General features: G+C 51.0%; 1 protein-coding gene across 2 annotated transcripts; it reads right to left on the bottom strand.

The window, feature by feature from the left end:
• On the bottom strand, window positions 1-24613 carry F11R (F11 receptor). 2 transcript variants are annotated; one of them, XM_042925545.1, is made up of 11 exons: window positions 24428-24609; window positions 4822-4890; window positions 4549-4656; window positions 4215-4361; window positions 3709-3911; window positions 3211-3313; window positions 2966-3073; window positions 2734-2746; window positions 2359-2407; window positions 658-2225; window positions 1-554 (listed from the first exon to the last, which is right to left on the bottom strand). In XM_042925545.1, exons 1-10 carry the CDS (start codon window positions 24486-24488, stop codon window positions 2190-2192), a joined length of 897 nt encoding a protein of 298 aa, XP_042781479.1. In that variant the 5' UTR covers window positions 24489-24609; the 3' UTR covers window positions 1-554; window positions 658-2189. The 2 variants fall into 2 exon arrangements, with proteins under 2 accessions (XP_042781479.1, XP_042781480.1); XM_042925546.1 differs by lacking the exons at window positions 1-554; window positions 2966-3073 and adding an exon at window positions 2847-2917 and having other exon boundaries at window positions 2211-2225; window positions 24428-24613.
• Between the last annotated feature and the right edge of the window lie 2647 nt (window positions 24614-27260).

Raw genomic sequence — 27260 nt, 5'->3', positions numbered from 1 at the left:
TCAATGTGAAAAATAAACATTTATTACAAAATTAGCCTTGACATTTCGAAATGAAAGCAGGCAGGGTGTTTTCCAACTCAAGGGGACTGTGGTAAGCTGGAGAGGTGACTTCCAAGACTGGTCACGCATGACTTCTGTTCACCACAAGTGACCGAGAGGGTGAGGAACCACTCACCTCAGACCTGACGGGACAATGAGTCACCTCTGCTTCCCTGTGGCCTTGTCTCCGCGTCCCTCCCACCCCGTCTCCCAACCAGGAGGCTGAAACACGCTTTAAAAATCTCTTTCTTACTGAACCATTTCATCATCTCTGCTTTTACTGTTTAATTAAATTTTATCTCCATCTGAAAAAGCTCTCTTTTTATTGGCCCATGACCCTTAACCGATGGTTTGGCTAGGCTTGTTTTTCCTCTTGGATTCTCGATAGAAAACTCAATTCTGTCAGGGGTTTCCAGATCAGGGAATAAAACCTGGCAAAGTGGGGCTTAGCGTCCCCCACAGAAAGAAGTTAAGCAAAATCAACCCTTGAAGACCCCCCGGTGTTCGCCCTCTCGCTCGTTAATAGACCGGGCGACTATGGTAGAGGGGGAAACAGAAATTTAAGGGCAAAAAGGACTGTCCAGACGCACAAAGGAAAGCAACGTCAGGCAGGCCTACCTCGTTAATAGACCGGGCGACTATGGTAGAGGGGGAAACAGAAATTTAAGGGCAAAAAGGGCTGTCCAGACGCACAAAGGAAAGCAACGTCAGGCAGGCCTACCTTCCCATCACTCACACACGGGTGGCCTGGCCACCTGGTCTCAAATTACCTTTCCTCTAAACAGCACCCCAGCCCCCAACTCCGCTCCAGTGAAGCAATGGTTACTTTACTGCTCTGGGGCAGTCTGTTCTCCTTAGAGAAGTCTTTCGATGCATCTGGTTGGCAGAGGGGGGAGGGGAGGGTGGGCACTTTCTCCCCTCAGTGGACCAGACCAGCGAGAACCCCAGGGCACAGCATCGGCTTCCTCCGGGTGTGCTCCCGCAGCCGAGGGCACTCCTCCCGCCGCCAGAGGGCTCCGGAATGAGGGCCCCAAGCTCAGAAGCTCTGCCTTGAGACGGGAGCCAGGAAGGGGTGGGACAGGGGGCCAGGACCAACCCAGGTTGTTGGGAAGCAGGGTTCCAGGCGCCTTCCTGTTTGTACAAAGGAGCCCAGGAACTTTTCACTTCCCCAACTTCCCGCGACGAGAGGCTTTGACAAACCAGCAACATCCGGCTACATCCAAACACACACCAACAGTCTCACCAAAGAGCGAAGACGCCCTGGACACACACCGCATTTCAGCAGAGAGCTAGGACCGAGCGCGCGAATGTGCACGCGCACGCACACACGCACACGCACGCCCACACCCCACAGCAAAGAGCTAAGACCACTGCGCACATCCGCACGGCTCTGCAGACACATCTTAAAAGGGTCCATCCAGTTGTTCCAGCCAAGGGAAGGGTGATGGTCGGAGCTCCCAGCTCCAGCTTCCTTTTCTTTAGATCAGGGGTTTTAAAACCCTTCCGCTCAGTGTCCCCTGAGAGCCCCCCCCCCATGCTCTCCATAACAAAGCTCCGGTTTCTTTCTACAGACACAGATGGTGTCCGCCTGCGTTCAGGCCGGTGCAAGAGGGTCTCGGGGGCACTTCCCGTGGGAAGACAGAAGAAAGCGGAGTGGGCTGCAGGGGCGGGAGAGACTTGGTGTTGTCACCCCGCAACCTCTTCGGTGGCTCGGTCTCCAGTCCCCACTCTGGAACAGTGCGTCCCTCCTCACCACGGGAGGAAAGGGCCGAGGGACCAAACTCCAGATCCCTACTCGGGGGGAGGGGCCGCCGCCACACAGGGGGTATCGAGTGCCCCGCCACTGTTGCCACGTTCTGGGAAGGGAAGTCAAGGGGCGTGACGCTCAGGGCTGTTCCCTGATCCCTCGTAGGGATGGGGGACGAAAGTTTTTAAACAAGTCCCGGGCCACTCGGCAATGGCGGGAAAGGAAGGGCGGGATGCAGGGGGAAAGTGTACACAACCACATCCTAACTAAGATAAACGTGGGGACCCCTGTGGGGGCTAGAAGACGCGTAAGGGACCCTGTGAAACTACAGACGCCACGGGCCGGAGTCTGGTAGCACCGGAAGAAGGCAAGCACGGAGGACAGGAGATGAGTCGGACCAGGGTCACACCAGGAATGACGAGGTCTGCCTGAATTCCCCCTGGAGAAATAAAACGCCCAAATCAACCCTGTACACTCTTGTTTAGCTGATAAGCTCCTGAACCTGTAAACACAGGGGAGGAGCCCCTCATTCCCTCAGGGAGACCCTCCCGGTCCCAGGGGAGCACACTCACTTCACTGCGGGCAGCGGGCTGGCTGTAAATCACCTTCTTACTCGAGGTCCTGCGGACAAGCCAGAAGACGGAGACGCTCGGCAACCCCCCCCCCCCAACCCGTGCTCTCTTTAACCTCTGCTGGCCAACGTTAGAGGCTCGACCGAGAACTTTACGGAAGCACAGAGCTCTCAGTAGGGAGGGGTGGGTGGAGGGAGACCCGACAAGTGCAAGGTCACAGGGAACGGGGAGAGGCAGACACACAGATGGCCACCCAACCAGGGTGGCCTCTGCCTCCAGCCCCTCCCCCCGGGGCCCGTCTCCGCTTCAAACCACACGCATCCTTGTTCTCAACCTCCTTTGGAGACCTCCCAGGACGGCAGGTGGCTCACTCACCCTTTCTTTGTTCCTGGAAAAGAAGAAAGGGGACCGTGAGCGTCAGCGGGATAGGGGCCGGCCGGGCGCAGAAGGCTGGGGGGAATGGCACTCAATAGGTCACTGGTGCTCACCCGGGAGAGAACCCCTGCACACGTGGGCTCACTATCAGGTCAGTACTCAGATGGCACCCAAGGACCGTGCCCTGGAATGGGGACGATACAAAGGAGAGCCGTTGAGGGCAAGTACTTACTGTCAAAGTAGCCTCGTCTATAGGCGAACCAGATGCCCAAAATCAAGAATCCAAGGAGAATGAGTGTGACAAGGACAGCTGCCACAATGCCCCCCACATTCAACTCCGCTGTGAGACACAAACGAGAGGTCAGTCCTCTGGGGGCTCACTCACGTGACTGACAACACCACCAAAGCCAGGGTGGAAAGCAGACCCCGGGCCCCACCCCAGGTCCCAGCTCAAGCCCCTGCTAGAGCCTTGCTCACCGGCTTCCATGCGCACAGCCTCTGACCTCATGGGCATCCCGTACCCATTCCGCGCCTCACAGGTGTACTCGCCCGTATCCCAGGCTGACACGGGATCGAAGACCTGAAGGGAGGAAATCGGTTGGCCTCCTGCCTACAGAAGCCAAGCACCTACTTCTGGTGTTTTGTAAGTAGGCTCTACGCCGGACGCGGGGATCGAACTCACGACCCCCGACACCAAGAGCCGCAGGCTCTACAGGAGCAACCCCCCCCCCCCATCCTCGTTTTTAAATTGCAGTATCGTGGACATACGCTGTTGCACTGGGGTTTCGGGTGCACGGCAGAGGGATCTGTGCACCTTATGACACCCTCATCCTGAGAAGCATCCAAGCCCCCATCTTTAGTCTTCCGACCCTAACGCCAAGCTCATCTTGCTGCTTGTCTTCCCCACCTTCCAGGGCTCTTTGGCCCTGCCCCCCCCCCCCCCCCCCATACCCTAACGCACCACCCCATCCTTACCAGCTCCCCTGTCTTTTTATTCAGGCTGTAGGAAGAGTTGCTGAAGGCGCGGTTGCCCTTGGGATCCGAAGGCATCGGGACCCCGTCCTTGAACCAGTAGTACTCAGAAGGGGGGGAGCCATCCTTCTCTGAGCAGGTCAGCACTGCCCGACTCCCGATGGTGGCAGAGGAGGGGATGTGGACCGTGGGCTTGGATGGAGGCACTGCGAAGGGACAGAAGGGGCCCAGCACAAGTTCAGACAGCGCCGCCTAGAGGCCAAGCGGAAGACAACCCCATAGGTCAGCTCCAGCCTCCATCCCTTACCAGGCCCTCCGCTTCTCACTGTGGGAGGGGGAGGGGCGGGGCTCGTCGCCTCTGCAGCACAGAGACTGAAGCCCCCCACCACTCCCCACTCCCCCCGCCCCAGCGCCCTGGCCATCAGTGAGCTCCAAAGCTCGGCAAAGCCCCTTGAGGACCTGGGAAGCAATGAATGCCAAACCCACACACAAAACGCGTGGGCACATACCAAGCACAGTGAGCTGGACGCTGACCTCCCCGTACGTGTTGCCGCCTTCGTCAGACACCATGCAAGTGTACGTCCCCGTGTCTTTCCGGGTCACCGAATGGAAAGTGATGCCACTGTGCGAGAAGGTGACTCGGTCTGCATAGGAGGCTACCAGGAGAGAGGAAGGGGCGGCCGGCTGAGTGCGCTGCGGGGCCACGAGAAGCTGGGTGGTGGCAGGGCAGGCCGCGTTAGAGTCCGCGGGACCTGGGCCCCAGGGTGCTCCTCTCCCCCGGGGGTCCGGCCCCGTCGACCCCTCCACAACCTAGGCCACCGGGGAGGAGGTGGGGCAACTCACCCGTGATCTTGTTTTTATAACAAACGAGGCTGGTGATGTCACCATGGGCGAACTTCCACTCCACGCGGGGGTTGGAGAAGCCCGAGTAGGAGCAGGACAACTTGGCGGCTGTGGGCAGCGCAAAAGTGAGCGGGACGAAGGAGCGGCGGCAAACGGAGGAGGAGAAGGGCCCCAAACTGCGTCGGGGGCTCTGCGCTGCCCGCCCTCCAGGCCCCAGGCGCACCTGCTTCCCCCCCTCCGCCCCACCCCTCTGCACAGCCGCCCACGACTCACGTTTGTCCTCAGGAACTCTGACATCGGGCTCAGAAGTATACACTGCGCCCCTGCCCAACGCCAGGGAGCCTGAGGAGGAGAGGGGTGGGCCATCAGGAGGGAGACACCAGAGCCGCCCAGCTGAAGGAGCTCCTGAGGCCCTTCCCGTGGCTTCTCCAAGGTGAAGAGACTCAGGAGATCCAGGCTCCCCCTGGGTCTCACGCCTCCTCACCAGTATCCTAAATACCTTCAAATGCTTTTTGCCACCATCGCAGGCCAATACTTCCATTATCAATGGAAATAAAATATTTCTCTCAGAGGTAATGTCTTTCATTTTTTTATTTTTCCCTCTGCAACTCCCAATAATCTAATTAGATTCCTAGTAGTCCAAGAACAGCTTCCCAAATGACTTTTCATGGTTCAGAGAAAGCTTCTCAACAAATAATTAATTGCAGTCACTTGTCAGACACTCCTGGCAGGAAGCCAGCAAAGCTGGAGGCAAGGGAGGTGGGTCAGGCAGGCAAGGAGGCAAGGAGGCAGGGAGGCAGGGAGGGAGGCAGGGGGGGCAGGGGGGCAGGGAGGGACACAAGGAGGCAGGGGAGGAGCAGTAATGAGGATAATAACAATACTCAACATTTGTAGGGCATTTTGTGCTTTTTAAAGTGTTTTCACCTACTTTACGCTGTTTGATCCTCGAAACCAGAATGACAGATCAGCAGGACAGGTGTTATTATCCCAGTTTTACATGAGGAACCAAGCCCATGAGAGAGACGTAAAGAATCGTGCCTAAGATCACGCAGCTGGGTCTGAGCTGGGGTCGGGACCAGAACTGGGCTAGATCCTCTCCTAGATCTAGACACGAGATCTCCTCCTGCCCAGCGGAGAAGGAAAAGAAGGGGTGGCATGTGCTGGGGGCACAGAGACGAGGCTGATTGCACGACAGGGTCGCTGGAGGGTCCAGCATTCCAAACGAAGCACCAGGGCCTGGGCTCAGACAGCCGGGCTCTGCTATAAACCTGCCCTTGGACAGTCACTCCCGTCCATGTTTTCCAAGTTCAAATTCACCACCTGGGCTTTCCTTATATCCCTAAGAGTCCCGTCTTCCTTAGATAAATGCAAGCACATTTTTCCTTTACGTAATCACTCGCATAACTGAATACGGTCTCGTGACCTCTGAAGCGCCCTCTTCTCACCCAGAACACGAAAGGTTTGGACTAGATGTTCGCTCAAGTCCTTTAGGGTTTTTTGGGGGGGGTTTGGGGACGTTAATGTCTAAGGAGGACTTTTATACATACATTGATATCTATGAGGACTTTTATACATACATTGATATCTATCTGACACAACACTGTGACTTCGTCCAGGTACGTATTCTCTCTCCCACTTTACAGATGAGAAAATTAAGTGTCTAAAAAAAGTTCTGCATCTAGCCCCAAGTTTTCATAGCTATGAAACGGCAGAGCTGAGAGGAAAACACAGGTTCCCCCTACACCCCCATTTCCCTCATTATGTCAGACTTTTATAAACCATGCAGTTTCTCAGAGAGGCCGTGGCTTAATGGGGGGCAGACTATGTAATAAATGCCATTCTTTTATCTGTGAGCTATTTATACTAATATTACCTTATATGTGTGCATTTGGCATTACATTTTAATGTCAAATGTATAATCAAATATAATAACACGTAAGAAACTTAAACCAGATAGCCCTCCCTAAGTCGAAAACTGAGCCCATGGGAGTCTCTTACTCAGCTGTGAGGGGGGAACGCGGAGAATGAAATGCTTTGATTTTCGCCCGGATCAGCTTTCTCTGCTTCAACGATGGGCACTTGTTTTCTAAGATCCTCACATTTTACAATTTGCTACCCATGATGTGCAGTGCGATGCTCGAACGAGATCTCTCTTCAGGAATGAAGGACTGACTTGTTGTCATCCAGCCTCTGGGACTTCTGCCAAATCAAAGCCCTCGGCCTATCAGCCCTTTCGGGGACAACAGCCGGGACACTGCGGGGCCCAGGGGCATGCGGTCCACCCGGGCAGGGACAGGGGCAGCTGGCATCCAATGCCTCATCACTGAATGAGAGGAGGGAAGCCCCAGGGAACCCCAGGTCTACTGCCCCAATCCCCCCCCACCACCCCACCACCCCCCAGCTCAGAACAACGCTGAAAAGCTATTCCCACCCCGTAAAGCTCCCTGGGGAATAGGTTGAAGCTACTCTGCAGCCGGAATTCTCCCTCTGCCCAACCCTGCTTCTTTTCCCTCCCCTGCCCTTCCCGAGCTGTGGACCCCAAGAGCCCTCCGTAATAAATGTCCTGGCACGATAAAGGACATCTCAGAGTCAGCTTCCTTAGAACCCAACCTATGACACGACCCAAATCAGGAAGAGCTTCTAATTCCACTAAAAACTAGCGTTTGAAATAAAGGGCCGCCAAAAAAGAAATGACAGCACAGGAATTTGGTGATTGTTTCCGCATCACTTCTGACGTCAGCTAAAGTTCTCTTGAGACCTCTCAGACCTCCGGATCTAAAACATTCAGGAACCACACACACACACATACACACACACACACACACACACACACACACACACACACGTCCTCCCCAGCTCCTCAGTGTCCTGACCTCCATTGGCTAGTCCAGCCTTCTCTGGTTTAAAACACGGGCTCTGCACCTCGCCTGGGTGGCTCAGTCGGTTAAGCATCCGACTTCGGCTAAGGTCACGATCTCACAGTTCACGAGTTCGAGCCCCGTGTTGGGATCTCTGCTGTAAGCACAGAGCCCACTTTGGATCCTCTGTCCGCCCCCCTCTCTTCCCCTCTCGCACTCACTCTCTTGCTCTCTCTGTGAAAAATAAGTAAATGTATAATAATAATAATAAAATAAAATAAATAATAATAATAAAATATAAATAATAAAAAATAATAAATAAATAAATAAATAAATAAATAAATAAATAATAAAATAAAATAATAATAAAATAAAACATAGGGCCTGCCCCTCAATGCCATCCCACCTCCCTCGGAGGCAGGACTGCAGCTGACTGTCTGTGGCCTGTCAACACTCTCGCTCTATTGTGCCTGTGAATCGTCGCATGTGTCATACTCAGCCTCACCAGTGCTCCCTCCTCACCGTGGGACACCTCAGCCACCGTGGTCCACGCCTCCCCCCACCCCCTCCCACCTCGCCCCTGAATAAGCCTCTGGAACCAAGCTGCCTGATTCAAATCCCAGCTCCGGTACCTACTAGGCTGTGTGACTGGGCAAGCTACCTAAGTCGCTTTGAACCTCAGTTCACCCATCTGTAAAGTGGGGATAATAACAGTTTCTACATCAAAGGGCTGTGGTTGAGTTAAACAAGCTAATACAAATAAAGTGCTTTACAACAGGAAGCAGCAAACAACTATTATATCATTGTTATTATTATTATCATCATCATCATCATCATCATCTGCCCATAGGTTCTTCTCCACACACTTAATTGTTGACTTTAAAACTTTCTTCAATAAGACATATAAATAAATATAAACACTGCCTGAAAAATGCTTATGTTCCAGCCCACCAAACCACCTCTCCTCTATCATTGCAATTGTCTTGGAAAAGCTAACTCTTCTCTAGAACCTTCCCAGGTAGACCAGCAGAGCGGAGGGCTTCCCCTCACTGCACCCCATCTCCATCAGGACACCCAGGCTCTTGCCCATGGCCTTCATCTATGTTGTATTTCCCTTGCCTCCTCATCCCCCCACCCCCCAGACCTATACTTGGCTCAATGACACACACAGTAAACCAAAATAGAAGGAAAGTTCACCCTTTCACCACGATGCTTAATTTACTACAAGTTCGCAGTAAGAAAAGCCACAAAGTCAAAGGCATCAACAGATTTTGGACCCTTTTGTGTACAGAAAACCTGCACTCAATCTCGCACACCTCTCTAGAGGGACTCCTCTCCTCCCTTCCTCTGCAAACTTTTATTTATTTGTTTGTTTGTTTGTTTTAGAGAGAGGGCACAAGCGAGTGAGGGGCAGAAAGAGAGAGAGACACAGACAGACAGACAAGGGGGGGCTCACCTGAGGCTCATGTTTTTTACCCAAAGCCAGGCTTGTGCTCACCCGTTGAGGGGCTCAAACTCATGGAACTTGAGATCACGACCTGAGCCAAAGTCAGACGCTTAACATGAGCCACCCGGGTGCCCTTCCTCTGCAAACTTCTTCAAAGAAGGCGTCTACACACAGTTCCCAGCCCAACACACTCAATCACCGCCTAACCTACCGCAATATGTCTTTGGCTCTCACCTTGGAATGAAAATTGCTTTTACTAAGATCACCAGTCATTCGCTCCTCAACTCTATGACGCCCTGATTATACGATAGAACAGCGATTTAATAACAGCTCCTTGGGGGGTGGGGACATCATATTAAATGTATAGTTAGGCTGTACGTCGCATCCCAATTTCCAAAACATTGAAGTAGTCTTAGAATTAAGGACAGCCACAATTGGCTTTTTCAGTTCCCTTCAGGGGCCCCTGTAAGAGGCCTGGCCCCGCCGACCACTCCCTTCCTCAGAAGTCACGCCGCCCCTTGGTTTCTGCGTGCCGCCCTTCTGGTCATCCCCACCACTGACGAGTTTTCTCATTCTCTCCCTTGAACCGTGCTTCCTCTGTGGATCCCTTAACATGAGTGCTCCCCAGCATTCTATCCTGGGCCTTTTCTCCTGTCCACGTTCTCTCCAGGAAATCTCGAACACCACCCCAAAACTCATCTGCACCCACACGCGGCCACCTCCAGTCCCCGCCTCCCACCTGAGCTCCTGCCCTCATCACCGGAGTCCCCACAGCCCTCTCCGTCTGCCGCCCGCTCCCTCCTCCTCCTCCTCCTCCTCCTCCTCCCCCAGGTCGGTGGTGGTGTCACGGTGTATTTCCATGTATTCCATCCGTCATCGTCAGTCAAACTGGAAGCCTTCCAGCAGCCACCACGCCTCCCCTCCTCAAGCAGCAAGCATTGGCATCGTCCCCTCCCAAATCTCCCTCAAACTGTGACCGTCACTTCTTAGCACCATCATCGTCTCTCAAGCACACTCGGGTGTCTCTGCCTCATTTAATCTTAACCCACTCAGATCCACCCTCCATCCCAGGGCCGGAGGAAGGGCTAGTATTTACTGAGCACTTACTCTGTGCCAGGCAGTGCTGCAAGCATATTGTATGGTCTGTCTCTTCATCCCTGCCACCTTGGGAGTGGGGCGATACTGTTTATTACCATCACCTCTATTTTCTACACGGGGAAACTGAGGCCCCGAGCAGCAAAGTGCTGGTGCTGATTCCAATCCAGGCAATTCCTGGGGCTGTGCTCTGCTCCAATCCACCACACAGCCTTCCTAAAAATGCCAATCTGACACTCGCCTCAAGCTTTCAAGGATTCCACATTGCCTCTCAGATAAAATTCAACGTGTTGGGGGCGCCTGGGTGGCTCGGCCAGTTAGGCACCTGACTCTTGATTTCAGCTCAGGTCACGATCTCATGGTTCATAGGATCGAGCCCACGTTGGGCTCTGCACTGAGAGCACAGAGCCTGCTTGGGATTCTCTCTCCTTTCCCCCTACACCCCTCACCCTCAAAATAAATAAACAGTAAAAACAAAACAAAACAAAAAAAACACCAAATTCTTCATCAAGGCAGAGGCCCAGCAGTACCGGACCCTCTGAAAGGCTGTCTACTCTTGGCGTGTTTCCCCTCTAGCAGTACAGAGGACTTAAAATTCCCAGCAAAGAGCCATTTCACAACGTCTGCTTTGCTCCTGCCGTTCCAGCTTTGCAGAACACCCTTTCCCCTCTTTCTCCCTCTGGTCAGCTATTCATCCACGTTATTTTCCAGGAAATGACCTACCAACCCCCGATCCTACCAGAGCCAGCTTCAGACCTCTTCCGGAGGCTTGAACTACCCCATGCAACACACGGGTGAAGTACTTCCCACGTTATAATGACGTCATCTGTGCACATAAGTCTCCCCTAGCGGACAGTTAACCCCCCAGGGAACAGGGACCAGGTGTTATTTATTATTCTGAGTACTCCGCGCTCAGCAGAATGCCTGGTACAACTTGACATTGAACAACACGGAGCCTTAAACGAATTAGGTCCTAGCAGACCATTCACCATAACATCTACTGTTAAGGTTTATCTACAAAGATAACCCCAGTTTTCACTCTGGCAGATGGGGCACGCCCAAATGAGGAAAAAACAAATTTGATCCAAAGCGCTATCTTTTTAAAAGTTTAAGAAACTATTCTACCTTCGGGGGGGGGGGGGGGGGGGGGGGGGGGGGAATGACTATTCCATCAATCTTTTTGTAAAAACTTAGTTTCAGAACATAAAAATTAAGTGGTTTTTTTTTTAAGTTTATTTTTGAGGGAGAGAGAGAGAGAGAGAGGAAGAGAGAGAGTGAATCCAGAGCAGGCTCCACACTGTCAGCGTGGAGTCTGGTGTGGGCCTCAAACTCATGAACCGTGAGATTATGACCTGAGCCAAAACCAGGAATGGGACCCTTAACCTACTAAACCACCCAGGCACCCTAAGAATTGTGGGGTTTTTTAAAGATTTAAAAAAAATTTTTTTTACGTTTATTTTATTATTGAGAGACAGAGTGAGACAGAGCATGAGCATGGGAGGGGCAGAGAGAGGAGGAGACACAGAATCTGAAGCAGGTGCCAGGCTCTGAGCTGTCAGCACAAAGCCCGACGCGGGGCTTGAACCCACAAACTGCGAGATCATGACGTGGGCTGAAGTCGGACGCTCAACCGACTGAGCCACCCAGGCGCCCCAAGATCTTTTTTTTTTTTTAAATTGTTTTTTAACATTCATTTATTTCTGAGAGACAGAGAGAACGTGAGCAAGGGAGGGGCACAGAGAGAGGGAGACACAGAATCCAAAGCAGGCTCCAGGCTCTGAGCTGTCAGCACAGAACCCAGTGTGGGGCTCGAACTCACGAACTGTGTGATCACAACCTGAGTCGAAGTCGGACACTTAACCGACTGAGCCACCCAGGCACCCCAAGATTTTTTTTATTTTTAAGTAATCTCTACACCCAACATGGGGTTTGAATTCACAGCCCCAAGCAATAGTCACACGCTCCACTGACTGAGCAGCCAGGCGCCCCCCAAATTAAGTGTTTTTAAATTTGCTTCATAGTTTTGTAATACAATCAGAGTACTCTGCACATGAGCAATTTCCAAGTGGCATTTTGCAACAGGGACTAATTTTGTTTTAAGTTTATTAATTTTTTTCGAGAGAGAAAGAGAGTACACATGGGGGAGGGGAAGAGAAAGGGAGACAGAGAACCTCGAGTAGGTTCTGCACCGTCAGTGCAGAGCCCCATGCGGCGCTTGAACTCATGAACGGTGAGATCATGACCTGAGCCGACTGAGCCACCCAGGCGCCCCGAGGGACTCGTTTCTCCGCGTGGGTCGCAGTGCTTACAGACTGCTTTCCTGCATCCAGGGAGGTGTGCAGAGACAAAAGAGGAAGTTGCAGGAGGTTTTCTGATGCAAGGTCTAAACCAGCAGCATGAAGTGGGGGAAGGATGTGAATCCATTGAAAACATCCCCACTGGGGGCGCCTGGGTGGCTCAGTCGGTTGAGCGTCCGACCTCGGCTCAGGTCATGATCTCACGGTCTGTGAGTTCGAGTCCCGCTTCGGGCTCTGTGCTGACAGCTCGGAGCCTGGAGCCTGCTTCGGATTCTGTGTCTCCCTCTCTCTCTGCCCCTCCCCTGCTCACGCTCTCTGTTTCTCAAAAATAAATAAATGTAAAAAAAATTTTTTTTTTTAATAAAAATAAACAACAACAAAAATCCCCACTGTCTTCATGACCACAACAGGGAACTCCAAGCAGGTTCAAGTCAGCTGGGGAAGAGGCCTTGGCCAGGTAGGGCATTGCTCTCACTGCAAAGGTATCTTCAACACGGTTTACGGTTGTTATGGACCAAATGGTGTTCCCTCAGCTCCTATGTGAAAGCCTGAATCCCTGGTACCTCAAAATGTGACCGTATCGGGGCACCTGGGCGTCTCAGTCGGTCAAGCCACCAGCTATTGGTTTCAGCTCAGGTCATGATCTCAGTTTTTGGGTTCTGAGTTCGAGCCCTGCATCGGGCTCTGCGCTACAAAGTGAAGCCTGCTTGGAATTGTCTCTGCCCCTCCCCTGTTCATGCTCACTCACATGCTTGCACTCAGGCTCTCTCTCTCTCAAAATAAAGAAACTTAAAAAAAATGTAACTGTATCTGAAGACAAGGCCTGTCACAAGACAATTACATTAAAATAAGGCCCGTATGACACGCCCTAATCCAGTGTGACTGGTGTCCTTTATACAAAGAGACACCAAGGTGCTCATACAGAGGACAACCAGGGACAGAGTGGCTGCCTGCAAGCCAAAGAGAGAGCCTCCAGAGGAAACCAACCCTAACACCGCAGTGGTCTTGAACTTCAAGCCTCTAGAACTGTAAGAAAATCAGTCACTGTTGTTTAAGCCCCCACCCTCACTCTCCCCATCCCTGTCTGTCTGTGATACATCGTGACCATGGCCCAAGCAGATGAATAGAAAGGTCTCAGCTGGACATCAGCAGTGAACATTCTGGCTGAATCCCCTGTAACTACAGCCTTGACTTAGGTAATTATGATGACATTTCCAGACAATGGAAGAATCAACGCTCTGCTCTGCAAAGAAAACCATCAACAGAATGAAAAGGCTGCCTACTGAATGGGAGAAAATATCTGTAAATCACTTATCTAATAAGGGATTAATATCCAAGAAAACTGAGAACATACAAAGAACTCACAACTCACTAGTAAAACAACAAGAACAAAACACAATCCAATTAAAAACTGGGCAGAGGATCCATATAGATGTTTTTCCAAAGAAGACATCCAGATGGCCAGCAGGTACATGAAAAGATGTTCAACATCGCTAATCATCAGGGAAACGCAAATCAAAACCAAAATGAGATCTCACCACGCGTTATTATCGGAGACAAGAAGTAACAAGCACCGGCAAGGATAGAGGAAAGAGAACCCTTGTGCATGCTGCTGGGAATGTAAACTGCTGTAGCCACTATGAAAAATAGTGTGGGCGTTCCTTGAGAAATTAAAAATAGAAATACCGTATGATCCAGAAATTCCACTACTGGGTGTCTATCTGAAGAAAAGAAAACCACTGCTTACGAAAGATATATGCAGCCCATGTTCATTGCGGTGTTATTTACAATAGCCAAGATATGAAAACAACCTAGGTGTCCATCGATGAATGGATGAAGGATATGTGGTCCACACATGTAACAGTTTATTATTCAGCCGTAAAGAAGAATGAAACCTTGCCATTTGTGTTAACATGGGTAGACCTCGAGGCCATTATGCTACATGAAATAAGTCAGACATGGAAAGACAAATACCATAGGACCTCACTTATATGTGGGATCTAAATTAAAAACAAAACTGGGGCGCCTGGGTGGCTCAGTCGGTTAAGCCTCCGACTTCGGCTGAGGTCGTGAGGTCGTGATCTCGCAGTCCGTGAGTTCGAGCCCCGCGTCGGGCTCTGTGCTGACAGCTCAGAGCCTGGAGCCTGTTTCAGATTCTGTGTCTCCCTCTCTCTGACCCTCCCCCGTTCATGCTCTGTCTCCCTCTGTCTCAAAAATAAATAAAGGTTAAATTAAAAACAAAACTAAGCTTGCAGATACAGAGAACAGATTGGTGGTTCCCAGAGGTGGGGGATGGGGGGTGGCAAAATGGTTGATGGGGGTCGAAGGTTACAAACTTTCAGTTATAAAGTAAGTAAGTCATGGAGACGTAATGTACAGCATAGTTAATAACACTATATTGCAGGGCGCCCGGGTGGCTCAGTCAGTTGAGCATCCAACTTCGGCTCAGGTCCCGATCTCGCGGTTCATGGGTTTGAGCCCCACATCAGGCTCTGTGCTGACAGCTCAGAGCCTGGAGTCTGCTTCCGATTCTGTGTCTCCCTCTCTCTATGCCCCGCCCTGTTGTGCTCGGTCTCTCTCTCTCTCAAAAGTAAATAAACGTCAAAAACTTTTTTTTTAAATAACACTGTATTATATCTCTGAAAGTTGCTAAGAGAGTAGATCTTAAAAAAGTTTCCATCACAAGAAAAAACAATTCTGTAACTATGTATGGGGATGAATGTTAACTAGATTTACTGTGGTGATTATTTTACCATCTATAGAAATATGGAATCATTACGATGTGTATCTGAAACTAATATAAGGCTACGTCAACAAGAAAAATAAATAAATAATTAAAAGGAAAGAATCAACAGAACTCCTGAAAACCTTTTTATAAGACTTGTCCTATACTTTCAATTACAGTTGACCTTTGAATGACACAAGTTTGAACTTCACGGGTCTAGTTATACACAAATTTTTTTTAATACAGTACAGTATTGTAAATGTATCGTCTCTTATGATCTTAACATTTTTTTCTCTAGCTTAATTTATTGTAAGAACACACTATATAATACATATAACAAAATACGTGTTCATCAGCTATTTACGTTATCAGTAAGGTTTTCAGTCAGTAGTAGGTTACTAGTTTTTCGGGAGTCAAAGAGTTATGCACAGATTTTCTTTCTTTCTTTTTTTAAAATGTGTATCTATTTTTAGGAGAGAGAGAGAGAGAAGACAGAGAGTGAGCAGGAGAGGGGCAGGAGATAGAGAGAGACACAGAATCCGAAGCAGGCTCCAGGCTCTGAGCTGTCAGCACAGAGCTCAATACACGGGGCTCAAACTCATGAACCTCGAGATCACGACCTGAGCCGAAGTCAGCTGCTCAACTGACTGAGCCACCCAGGCTCCCCTGCACACATTTTCAACTCCATGGGGTTGAGACCCCAAAACCCATGCGTCGTTCAAGGGTCAACTGTAATCATATCTAAATTCTAGACACACATTACTGACCATGACCAAATGAATAACATAGGAGCAAGAATAAAATGATAATAGCAGTTAGCGTTTCTCGAATACTCACCACATGGCAGGACTCTTCTGAGCCCTTTACAGGATTAATTCATTTGATCCTTGCCATGATGCCATGAAATAAACATTACTGTTGCCCTCATCTTCCAGATGAGTTCATTGGGGCACGTAAATTAAGTAATTTGCTCAAGTACAAAGCTAATAGGTGGCAGAGTAGGATTCTAACCCTGGGAATCTGGCTCCAGTATGATACATTATCAAAAACTATGTAAGAAATACATATTGCCATCTCAGAGGTCAAAGTAGATCAGAAGTATGTCCAAAATGTACAAGCAGTATGTAGAATATGACCCTATATTTATAAATAATAAAAACAATCTGAGTATATGCATAACAAAATCTCTAAGAACAGATTCCAAGCACTAGACAGTGCATATTACCTGAGACCGCAGGCAGCTTTTCTTCTCTATGTTCTATATTTGTGTCATCAGCAAGCACGGGATTAAGTGTTTTAATTTAGAGAAAAACGCGGGGGAAAGGGGATGAAAAAGGGGGAAAAGAAAATCAGATCACAAGAAGGAGAGAAGAAGAAACAAAGCCAAAAGGGAGAGGCAAAAACGTTGATTAAACAAAACTTTAATTTTTTCTAACGTTTATTTATTTTTGAGAGAGAGGGAGACAGAGCGTGAGCCGAGAAGGGGCAGAGAGAGGGGGAGACACAGAATCCGAAGCAGGCTCCGGGCTCAGAGCTGTCCGCACAGAGCCCGACGCGGGGCTCAAACCGACAAACCGTGAGATCATGACCTGGGCCGAAGTCTGGCGCTTAACCGGCTGAGCCACCCAGGCGCCCCTGATTAAACAAAACTTTAAAGGTGAAATGAGGTAATAGATGAGAAAGAAATATGAGAGTACTGTACCATCGGGATCCTGGACAGTGCAGGGGAGTCTGATAAATTTCAAGGAGAGAAAAAGGGCAGGAGGTAAGGAGAGCAAAGGCGACTTGGAGACACTGTAGTTGACAATGGGGAAGTAGATAGGCGGTAGGAGTGGCTCAAGGGGGTGGGAGCGGGGAAGAGAAGTGAACCGGGTAAAGAGAAGGGGAGACAGATAGTGATGCAGCCATTAATACTTAAATCAATCCCTACATGTTTTCATACGCTTCAGAAGAGAGTCGGTGGCGTAGAAATCTGTAAGACTGAGGATACAATTCTTGAAAACCACCATGTATCTGAATAATAAAACAACCGTGGCAAGTTATTATTTTCCAGAAGCAGACGCACGGCTCTATCTCATCCCACCCGGTTTTCTTACATCGTGACTGAAGTAGATTCTAGGTTTCCTCCTCTTGAATCTGGGCACTGTCTTGTGACTGCTTCGACCAATGGAGTGTAATGGGAGAAATGACGCAGCGAGCCCTCCCAGGAAGGTGGGTGCCATATGCATTGTGTCCTTAGATTCTAATTGCAAAAACCCCATGAGACACGAGTTCTATTGTCACCATCCCATGTTCCAGATGAGAACACTGAGCTTAGAACGGCTACTCCAAATCACACAGCTATAAGCAGCAAAGTAGAAAGGGAATCTTGTTGTTGTTGTTGTTGTTGTTGTTGTTGTTGTTTTAAGTAATCTCTACGCCCAACATGGGGCTCAAAGTCACAACCTGGAGATCAAGAGTCGGATGCTCTACCAACGGAGCCAGCCAGGTGCTCCATGGTGGGAAGGGCATCTTAACCCAAGTCTGTCTAATTCCGAGGCTCTAAAACCATGATACTACCGGGGCTCAGTCAGTTAGTTGGCTCAGGTCATGATCTCATGGTACCTGGGTTTGAGCCCTGCATTGGGCTCTGCTCTTACAGCACAGAGCACGCTTCAGATCCTCTGTCTCCCTCTCTCTCTGCCCCTTCCCCGCTCTCTCTCTCTCTCAAAAATAAATAAACATTAAAAAATAATAATAATAAAGGGGCACCTGGGTGGTTCAGTCAGTTAAGCATCCAACTTCAGCTCAAGTCATGATCTCACAGTTCATAAGTTTGAGCCTCGCATTGGGCATTGTGCTGACAGCTCGGAGCCTGGAGCCTGCTTCGGACTGTGTCTCCTCTCTCTGCCCCTCCCTTGCTCGTGCTCTGTCTCTCTCAAAACTAAATAATCATTAAAACTCAAAATAATAATAATCATAATCATAATAATAAACTATGATGCTACAGAGCATCTCCGTCAGACAAGCAAGAAAAGTCTACTCATCCTTCAAGATCCTTTTCAAATGCCCCTTGCCCCACTATGACTTTTCCCAGTCAAAATTAATCTTCCCCAACTTCTAGGAATGTAGCCTAAGAAAACACTCAAGAGTTAAGCTTAAAGATGGAACAATTTCATGTTATTTAGCACAGCAAAGAAAAAGAAAACCTCAAAGTCCAACAAAAGGTGAACAGTTCATTAGGATACAGCCATACAGTAGAATACGATAGAATGGATTTTGTTTAAAGCATATTTTGCTTAAATATACACAGATACTACATTATTCATAAAGGAAAGACTACAATTAAACACCAACAGTAAGTATTTATCTCTTGATAATAGGCCTACGTGTGATTTTCTTTTTTCCATATTCCTGTTTTCCCATTTTTCTACACTGAGCACATATCGTGTCTCTCTCTTCTTTTTTAAGAAGCATATATGTACATTTTTTTAATGTTTATGTATTTTTGAGAGAGAAAGAGAGGCAGAGAGAGGGGGAGACACAGAATCTGAAGAGGCTCCAGGCTCAGAGCTGTCTGCACAGAGCCCGATGTGCGGACTCATGAACTGTGAGATCATGACCTGAGCCGAAGTCGGACGCTCAACCGAGCCACCCAGGCACCCCTATTGTTTCTTAATAAAAATTTATTGTTTTGAAAAATTGATCTCTTCCCTTTTATGCTCCCCATTTTGTACTTTGAGTGCAGCCGCTGGCACCCCCTCGTCAGTCTACGTCTGTAGTTCCTGGAGGAGAGAATCTGTAGGTCCCCAGCTCCTAGCACGGTGCCTTGCCAGCGAAGATGCTCCATGACCCCTAACTGAAGCACGCTGTGAGGACAAGGTGGTCACAGAGGGCGGAGGCTTCCAGCTAACAGAAGCCAGCAAGCATCCCTGTACATGTAGACCAGATCCGCCACAGAAAAGCTACTTCCTTCTACTACTTTATTTTTTTCTTTTTTTAATCTTTATTTATTTTTGAGAGAGAGAGAGACAGAGTGTGAGCAGGGGAGGAGCAGAGAGAGAGGGAGACACAGAATCCGAAGCCGGCTCCGGGCTCTGAGCTGTCAGCACGGAGTCTGATGCGGGGCTCGAACTCGCGAACCACGAGATCATGACCTGACGACCTGAGCCGAAGTCAGACGCTCAGCCGACTGAGCCACCCAGGCAGGCGCCCCTCCTTCTACTACTTTATTAAGAAAACCTTGAGGGCGCCTGGGTGGTTCGGTCGGTTAAGCATCTGACTCTTGATTTCGGCTCAGGTCATGATCTCAGGGTCGGAGAGATCAGGCCCTGCCTCGGGCTCTGTGCTGCTGGTGGCAGAGCCTGCTGGGGATTTTCTCTCCCTCTTTGCCTCTCCCCACCCTCTCAAAATAAATAAATAAACTTAAAAAGAAAGAAAGAAAGAAAACTTTGTTTCCTCTACGCATCCTGTCCATTAGAATGTTCCTTAAGTTGCTTTTCTGCCATGAGTTTGTTTGAATTCCTTTTTTTTTTTTTTTTTTTTTTTTAAATAAAAGGAAGAAAAAGGAGGGAAACCAGCCAGCCAGTCTCTCTGGTCTTCTCTATGAATTCCTCCGATCTTCGCCTCCAGGCATATGAGGTCCACGGGAGGTGGGGGGGGGGGGGGGTGGCAGGAGCTGGAGAATGAGGGGGAGCCCTCACCTCCAAAAGGTTACTCCCGGGTTTCCTGATGTGAGCCAATTGTTTCCAATACCCCCAGCTCTCCTAAGAACTTTTTTTCTTTTAATTTTTTTAATGTTTACTTATTTTTGAGAGAGAGAGAGACAGAGGGTGCACAAGTGAGGGAGGGGGAGACACAGAACCCGAAGCAGGCTCCGGGCTCCGAGCCGTCAGCCCAGAGCCCGACGCGGGGCTCGAACTCACGGACCGCGAGTTCATCACCTGAGCCGAAGTCGGACGCTCAACCGACGGAGCCCCCCAGGCGCCCCATCGCCTCAGAACTTCTAGATAGCAGGTGTGGTCTCTGCTTTGTCCCTACTCTCTAGCACAGGGCTGGAACACGGTAGACACCAATGTTCACCGGATTAACAAATGAACTTGACAAAGCAATATACCATCAGGACCTGGCCCTAGGGCTTCCACCCCCGGTTTGCCCTTTCCTCCCCACCGGCCACCCTGTAGAGACGGAACTCGCTCCTGGGGGTTAGGGCAGGACGGATAGGATAAGGAATGCAGGGGCAAGAGGAAGGCTCTGTGAGCCCGAGGAAGGCTCTGTGAGCCCGACAGGCTGGGCTAAGTCTAAACAGCCCTTCTTGGCTGCGCTTAGAGTGACGTCAGTGGCTGGCCCGGTGGGCCCTCAGGAGGGCAGAAGGTGGGGCGGGCAGCGTGGGACAGGAGAGATCTCACTGGAAGGCTCCCTCCCGACCTCGCTCGGCAGCATTCCCAGTTCTACCTGCTGGGCTCCTCCCCTCCCCCACCCATCTCCCCATTACAAGGCTGTGCCCGCCCACCCAGGGCTGCTCCCTCCAGGGGCCTGGCATCACACTTCCCGGTCGGGCCAGCTGCTTCCTCCTGTCCTATCCCCACATTGCAAAACAAATACCACAGCCGGACTTTAGACAGAAACCCTGCTTATCAGGGAGTCCCAGACAGATGAACTCTTGAGTTTTCAATGCCTGGCAAAGCCCAGCGTGCGTCCACTCACGCGGCTTCCCCCCCCCCCAGCCCCCTCACAACGCCGCACCCTCGTCCACAATGACATCTGACGGGCCGTCATCCACATCTTTCCTGGACCGCGGCAAAGGAAGCTCGTCTGAGTCGGGAGGCCCCCAAGGTCTCCTCTCCTCGATGCTAACAGAGGCGAAAAACCAGGCCCACCATTTCCAGCTTTTAAACCTATCTCTGAGCAAGGGTGCCAGTGTCCACAGAACAGGTGGCCCTCGACCCGGTGGACTTGGGCGGGTGGGGAGGGTGGGTCCTAATGACCAAGGCCACGGCACCCAAAAGGAAAAGATCTCCAGGGTATCCCAAAGCGAATGAAACAAGGGGCCTGATGTAGTAGAAAATCTGTAGTCTGCCTCATTTGGTGCAAGAAAGGGCAGAAACAAATACATATTTATATGTAATTGTGCCTGTGTAACAAAACACCGGAGGGGCGCCTGGGTGGCTCAGTCGGTTGGGTGTCCGACTTCAGCTCAGGTCACGATCTCACACTCCGTGAGTTCGAGCCCCGCGTCGGGCTCTGGGCTGATGGCTCAGAGCCTGGAGCCTGCTTCTGATTCTGTGTCTCCCTCTCTCTCTGCCCCTCCCCCGTTCATGCTCTGTCTCTCTGTGTATCAAAAAATAAATAAACGTTAAAAAAAAAAATTAAAAAAAAAAAATTAAAAAAAAAAACAAACAAACACTGGAAAGAGACATAAGAATCAGGTGGGGGGGTGGGGCATGGACTGAACCTTCTACATCCTTCTGATTCTCAAACAATGTATTAACCTGTTCCTTTTCGTTGCAGGAGCTCTACCCCAAACCAAAACCAGGCCGGAGATCCCTGGCAAACCAGTGAAAGAAACCAGACAGAAACATGGTGAAGTGAAAGTGTCCTGGGGCCCGGAGGTGAAGACTGAGGCAGAGACACCACAATCCCAGCCCCGCTCATTTCCTAGTTCCTAGTTCCTGCTGCCATCAGCCACTAGGCTTCAGGTTTCCAGGGAACAATTCTTTCCTGGGAGTAGCAACTGGCAGGCAGAGGGAGGGGAAAGGAGAAGTGACTCATCGACGTGGAGTTTGAGGTAAAGCTAGCAAAGCTCAACAGTAAAGCTGGAAGGGCTTGGGCGGGAACCGTCCCTGGAGAACACCAGCGCTCACAGGTGGACCCAGACACAGGGGGCCAGCAGCCCCTCCCTCCGGGAACGGCTCAGTGGGGACACCACCCTCAAGGAGGGGTGAGGAGGAAGGACCAGGGTTCCAGCCCAGGTTCCCCTTTCTTCCCCGTGGTGACACCAAAAGTCATCCTCGTCACACAGGACCCTGCTAAGCAGAAATGCCTCTCCCTCCCTGCTTGGGAGATGGCTGGAAACTTCTAAGTGCAGGTTCCCCAGGGAGAGGGAGACCGTGTTCTCCATCACTGGTTGGCTTTTCCCCAGGCCCAGTTCCCTCAGTGTTTGGGCTCCAATCCCTGGCCAACAGCCCGGGCCTTTCTCTCCGCTGAGCTCCCCAGGCTGGGGCTGGACCTTTGCTTGACTTGGATAATATCCTGCCCTTTTTCTTCTTCCTCTCTGATGGGCAGCAGCCCTGATGGAAGACAGAGCATGTGGGCACCCACATATGATGCAGACATCCCTGGGTCACAGGACAGACCAGACACCCGAAAAACAGCCTTTAATGGAGTGCCTGGGTGGCTCAGCGGGTTAAGCATCCGACTTTGGCTCAGGTCATGATCTTGCAGTTTGTGGGTTTGAGCTCTAGGTCAGGCTCTGTGCTGACAGGTCAGAGCCTGGAGCCTGCTTGGGATTCTGTGTCTCCCTCTCTCTCTGCTCCTCCCCTGCTCATGCTCTATCTCTCTCTGTCCCTCAAAAATAAATGTAAAAAAAAAAAAAAAAATTTTAATGTGACATGGTCGGTTCCCCCATCCCCTGGACATGTTACTTCCCAGGACCCACAGTCCTGTCAAGCTGATGCAACATCACATCAGGTTCCCTGCAAACCACCTGAATCCCTGAAGAGACTGGAGGACGTCCCCCAGCTCAGGACGGTGCTACCACAATTCTTTCAGTGCCAGTATGAGATTATTGGGGGATGTCACGACGCACAACAGTAGGAAGAGAGAAAAGGGAAGACGAAGAGGAGGAAGAATGTGGCTCCAGCAAGCTTGTGAACCCGACACACTCTGTCACAAATAGAGTCACCACTGAGAAACTTCTGGGTCTGGGGAAGGGAGCACTGGCGCAGCACGAGGCCGAGTACCAGTAGGAGCCCCACACGGAACCGGCATGGGTGTCACAAGCAGTTCTACGGCCCAGGCAGAAATGAAAAAGCTGGAGAGTAGGAAAAGACTGGAAAGTGAGGCAAAAAGGAAAATGGAGACGTAGAATGAAGAAGACAAGTGAGAGAAGACTCTAGTGGGAACTGAAAAGGTAAGAGGGTGGACCCGGGAGCGTGATCCCAGGCTGATGTTTGAGGTCGCGGTTCCTGTGCCACAGGGTGCTTGAGACGCGGACCCGGGAGTGGGAAAAGGAAAGGGACTCAGGAGATTTTGGTGCCATTCCCAGGTCCTTTCATCCATCTGGAAAAGTCATTTCCCCTCTCTGGACCTGTTTCCTTGTCTGTACAATAGGGCGAGGGTTAGACTTGCCTCTGGTCCAGTGCACCCCAAGGGCTTTTATGTTTTTGTGATGAGGGACAAAGAAATTGTCCATCCATCCGTCCAAGGGCAGGGAACCTATTTCCACGCTTCGCAACTGGGCAAAGTGAACCGCCGTATAACCACCGATGCGGCTTTTTGTTTTTAATTTTCGTTCCCTTCACACTTCCTAAAGCTGCGTTCTTCAAGGGACCAACGAAGACCCCCCCACAGATCGCATACCCGCACCACGACCCACAGAGGCACAGACCCTCAAGACCCTGGCGGACCACGTCCAGCTGCTGACACGGGTCGCCTGAACTAAGGCCCAAAGCATCCACGCAGCCCGGCCCATAGGCCCAAACCTATCTCTGGACCGAGGCAAGCCCCAGCAAGTGAGTCTCATTGTTCCACAGGAAAGGGAGTTTACAAAGGAAACAAAAACTCTCAGAGGCGGCCAGGGGGAGGGCAGAGCCCTGGCTCTGGGAAGCCTCCAGCCAACCGACAGGCAGGTCCTTCCCCTGGGAATAGTCCCTCGGTCAACAACAGCCACCAAGGGCTCTCAAGGTAGCTACTCCAGAAAGGAACTTGAAGTGCTGTGTGCTGAGAAAGTTCAGATTTCGAATTGATTTCTTCTTCGGACTTTGCACCCAGACACTTCTCCCGGTGGTTTCCCACCCCACCTCACCTCCGGTAGGTCTGCCCTGCCGACCCTTGAGGAGCAGACCACCCAGGGGCCAAAGGAGTCAGGGGTGCGGGGCTCGGGGCTTCTCCCGGGTTGGGCGCGGGTGTCGGGTGCGCGCTGCGGGGCAGGATGGCCCGCCCCGGCGCGGGCGGAGGGGTGCGCCTGGGCAGAGGCGTGCAGGGCCCTCGCCGGCAAGCGAGGCTGTGAAAAGCGGGGCCACCCCCTCCCGGTGGGTGCCGGGGCAGGGGGTGGGGGAGGGGAGCAGGCCACCCGCCGGGGGGGGGGGGGGGAAGGGGGAGGGAAAACAGGGAAGGGCCAGGGGTGGAAAGGCAACTCGCTGGGTGAGGCTGGCGGGTTTCTCAACGCCTCTCCTGCCGCGGGCGAGGGGCGTGGGGAGCGCCTCCCTCCAACCTCTGACCCGACCCACCGATTCCCCCCGAAACTCCGGGAACTTACTCAGGACGACCGACGTGAAGACGAGCAACTGTCTCCTCCCGGCTCTCGCCTCGGTCCCCATGGCGATCAGGACCCCGACGCGACGCGGCCGCTGCAGCCCCGGAGAGAATCAGAGATTCCCCCGCAGCCACCCGCGGACTAAAACTCCAGCCGCCAGGTCGAGCCCCGCCCGGCCCCGCCCTCCACGGCGATTGGCCGGCGCCCCGCCCCTGCGCGCTCCCATTGGCGGAGGGAGTCGCCGCTCCCGCTGAGTGATTCACCGTCGCCAGGTGCGACCTCGGCCCCCGGCTCCCCGCCCCCCGGCGCTTGGCGCCTTTCCAAGCCCGAGCCGCCTCCGATTGGCCCGCGGGCCCGTCGCGTCCGGGGACCAGTGCGCACCTTCTGCAGGTGAGGACGCCCTGATTGGTCGGCGTTCCTCAAGTAGGGACTTTCTGACTGGCTGCTTCCGAGTCAGGACCGGAGGGAGAGCCCAGGGGAGGGCGGGGAGGGAGTTGTGCTGCGGACCTCGTGGACGCCCGGCTGGGTTTGCTTTCCGTGGCTTGGGTGTGGGTTTGCGGGTACATCGCCGGGTGCTGCGGGAACCTTGGCCCTCGTCCTTTGGCAGATGAAAGCCACACATTCATATGGGGGGGGGGGGGCCAGAGGGACCCGGAGAGAAGAGGACGCGAGCCCCAAAACGCCATCCTCCGTCCGCCCCATCCGCAGCATCACAAGCTTCGAGAGGGGGCGCGCGGAGAGGAGGAAAGGGAAGGGAGCCCTCAACTCCAAGGCGGGAAAAGCAGAATTACCTTCTCTCAAGAACTTTAAACATCCGATGGGGTCACCCACACCCGGATAATACAAGCTGACCCACAGACAGATGCCCCGCAGACATCACCGTGAGAGCCAGGATTTGCCCTTTACGCACGTCCGATGTGTCAGCGAAACGCTACGTTTCAAAATTGTTTATCCTCTCTCTGTGACTCACAGTCGGGTGCTGACTAAGCCCCTCTTGCTATAGACTATGTTAACACTCGAGCTTTCTGTTAATGTTTATATTGTTGTGTCATTTTTTTTATTAATTGAAACTCACGCTCACCACCTTTACTATTTCTAGCTTTTGCTTTACCGTGATTTCATCTTAACTGTTCTTGCCAAGTGGAAAACTTCCTGAACATGGTTTCATTGAGTGAAAAGTCCACACCTTTCTGCAAACCGGTAGGTAGCATTCTTTGACCTTCTGCTTCTTGCACTGTTGCTCTCAGTCCTTTGTCCACATCGCTTCTGGTCCCACCCAATCTGAAGCAATGGTTATTTAAGCACCTAGTGGATGCTGTAGGGAAAAACAGATCGATATAAACCAGTCTCTGACTTCACATGACCGACAATCTACTCCCAAGACTGATACAGAAACAAGATATTATGTAACCAAAAGAAACTTCATGTTACTGAACTGAAACAAATGTTCCGTGCCTGCCAGGGGCAAAGTTCTCTTCTTTACCCTCAAAGGAATTTAAGGTCTTGGAGACAGAGGCAGATACAAGGGGAAGGATGAGCTAGGAGAAGGGACCCGCAACTCGCAACTGCAGGGTTGCGAGTGTCAGAGAAAACTTTAAGGGCGGGGGGACTTGAGCAGCAGTTAAAGGAACTCTGATACTGGTCAGAAGTCTTTAGATGGAAGGGTCATCTTAGAGGTCGTTTAGTTCATTCTCTTGCCCTACATAGGAAGGCTCATACAACCACAGAGTGTTGTTTTTTTTTTAATTTTTTAATGTTTATTTATTTTGAGAGACACAGCATGTGCAGGGGAGAGGCAGTGAGAGAGGGAGACAGAATCTGAAGCAGGCTCCAGGCTCTGAGCTGTCAGCACAGAGCCCCATGCAGGGGCTCCAACCCATGAACTGTGAGATCATCACCTGAGCTGAAGTGGGACCCCTAACCCACTGAGCCACCCAGGTGCCCAACCACAGAGAGTTTATACATCCTCTGTTTAAACTCTAATAAAAATTCTCGAGGCAAACCATTCTGCTTTTTTGCACAGCTCTTAACTGTTAAAATATCCTTTCTGGGGGCACATGGGTGGCTCAGTCAGTTAAGCATCCAACTTCTGATTTCAGCTCAGGTCATGATCTCATGGTTGTGAGCTCAAGCCCAAGTGGGGATCCGTGGGGCTCCTCGGCGCTCCGTAGGACTCCACGCTGAGCATGGAACCTGCTTTAGATGCTCTCTCTCTCTCCTGCTGCCCCTACCACCCCTCATAAAAAAGTATGTATATATACTTTCTGGAATCTGCTTGCTGGTAACTTCCAGCCTCTACTCTCTGGAGTCACGCAAAATAATGTCATTGTTCTTTGCCAATGACAGCCCTTCCTTCAAGTATTTTAATATACTTATTATGAGCCTCCTAAGTCTTTCCTTCTCCAAGCTAAACATCATTAAATCCTTCAAGAGTCTTCATATGGCATGGTTTCGCAATCTTCCGCCCCCCTCACCCCCCGCCAGGCACGGGAGAAACCATCTCTCCATGAGACAGACAGATCTCAGTTCAAATCCGGTCCCCCAGTTTCTAGCTAGTCCTTGGCCAGCTCACATCCCTCTGAAACTTTCTGCATCCAGAAGGTAGTTCTGATGACAATAATACCTTACAGCAAAAACAAGGATTAAATAATATAACACACACAATATGCTAAGCACAGCACCTGGTCCATTTTAAGCACTGGGGTGATGGCTATTTCCATCACTTGAACTTACAGCACAAGAATGCATTCACAAAATATAATAGCCATATTACACCGCTGAGTTAGTTACAGCCAACTTGTGGCAAAGTCAAACCCACAAGTCTTTTCTTCTTTTT

This window comes from Panthera leo, chromosome F3, assembly GCF_018350215.1.
Source record: "Panthera leo isolate Ple1 chromosome F3, P.leo_Ple1_pat1.1, whole genome shotgun sequence".
Taxonomy (NCBI): domain Eukaryota; kingdom Metazoa; phylum Chordata; class Mammalia; order Carnivora; family Felidae; genus Panthera; species Panthera leo.
This window is presented reverse-complemented; position numbering and strand designations above follow the sequence as displayed.

Bases quoted from the DNA above. Each gene is read 5' to 3' on its own strand.
- F11R (XM_042925545.1), bottom strand. From the start codon at position 24,488: ATGGGGACCGAGGCGAGAGCCGGGAGGAGACAGTTGCTCGTCTTCACG. The intron at 3,912-4,214 runs GTATGTGCCCAC...GTCCCTTCGCAG, and splicing joins CGTCCAGCTCACTGTGCTTG to TGCCTCCATCCAAGCCCACG. The intron at 2,226-2,358 runs GTGAGTGTGCTC...TTATTTCTCCAG, and splicing joins AGCCCGCTGCCCGCAGTGAA to GGGGAATTCAGGCAGACCTC.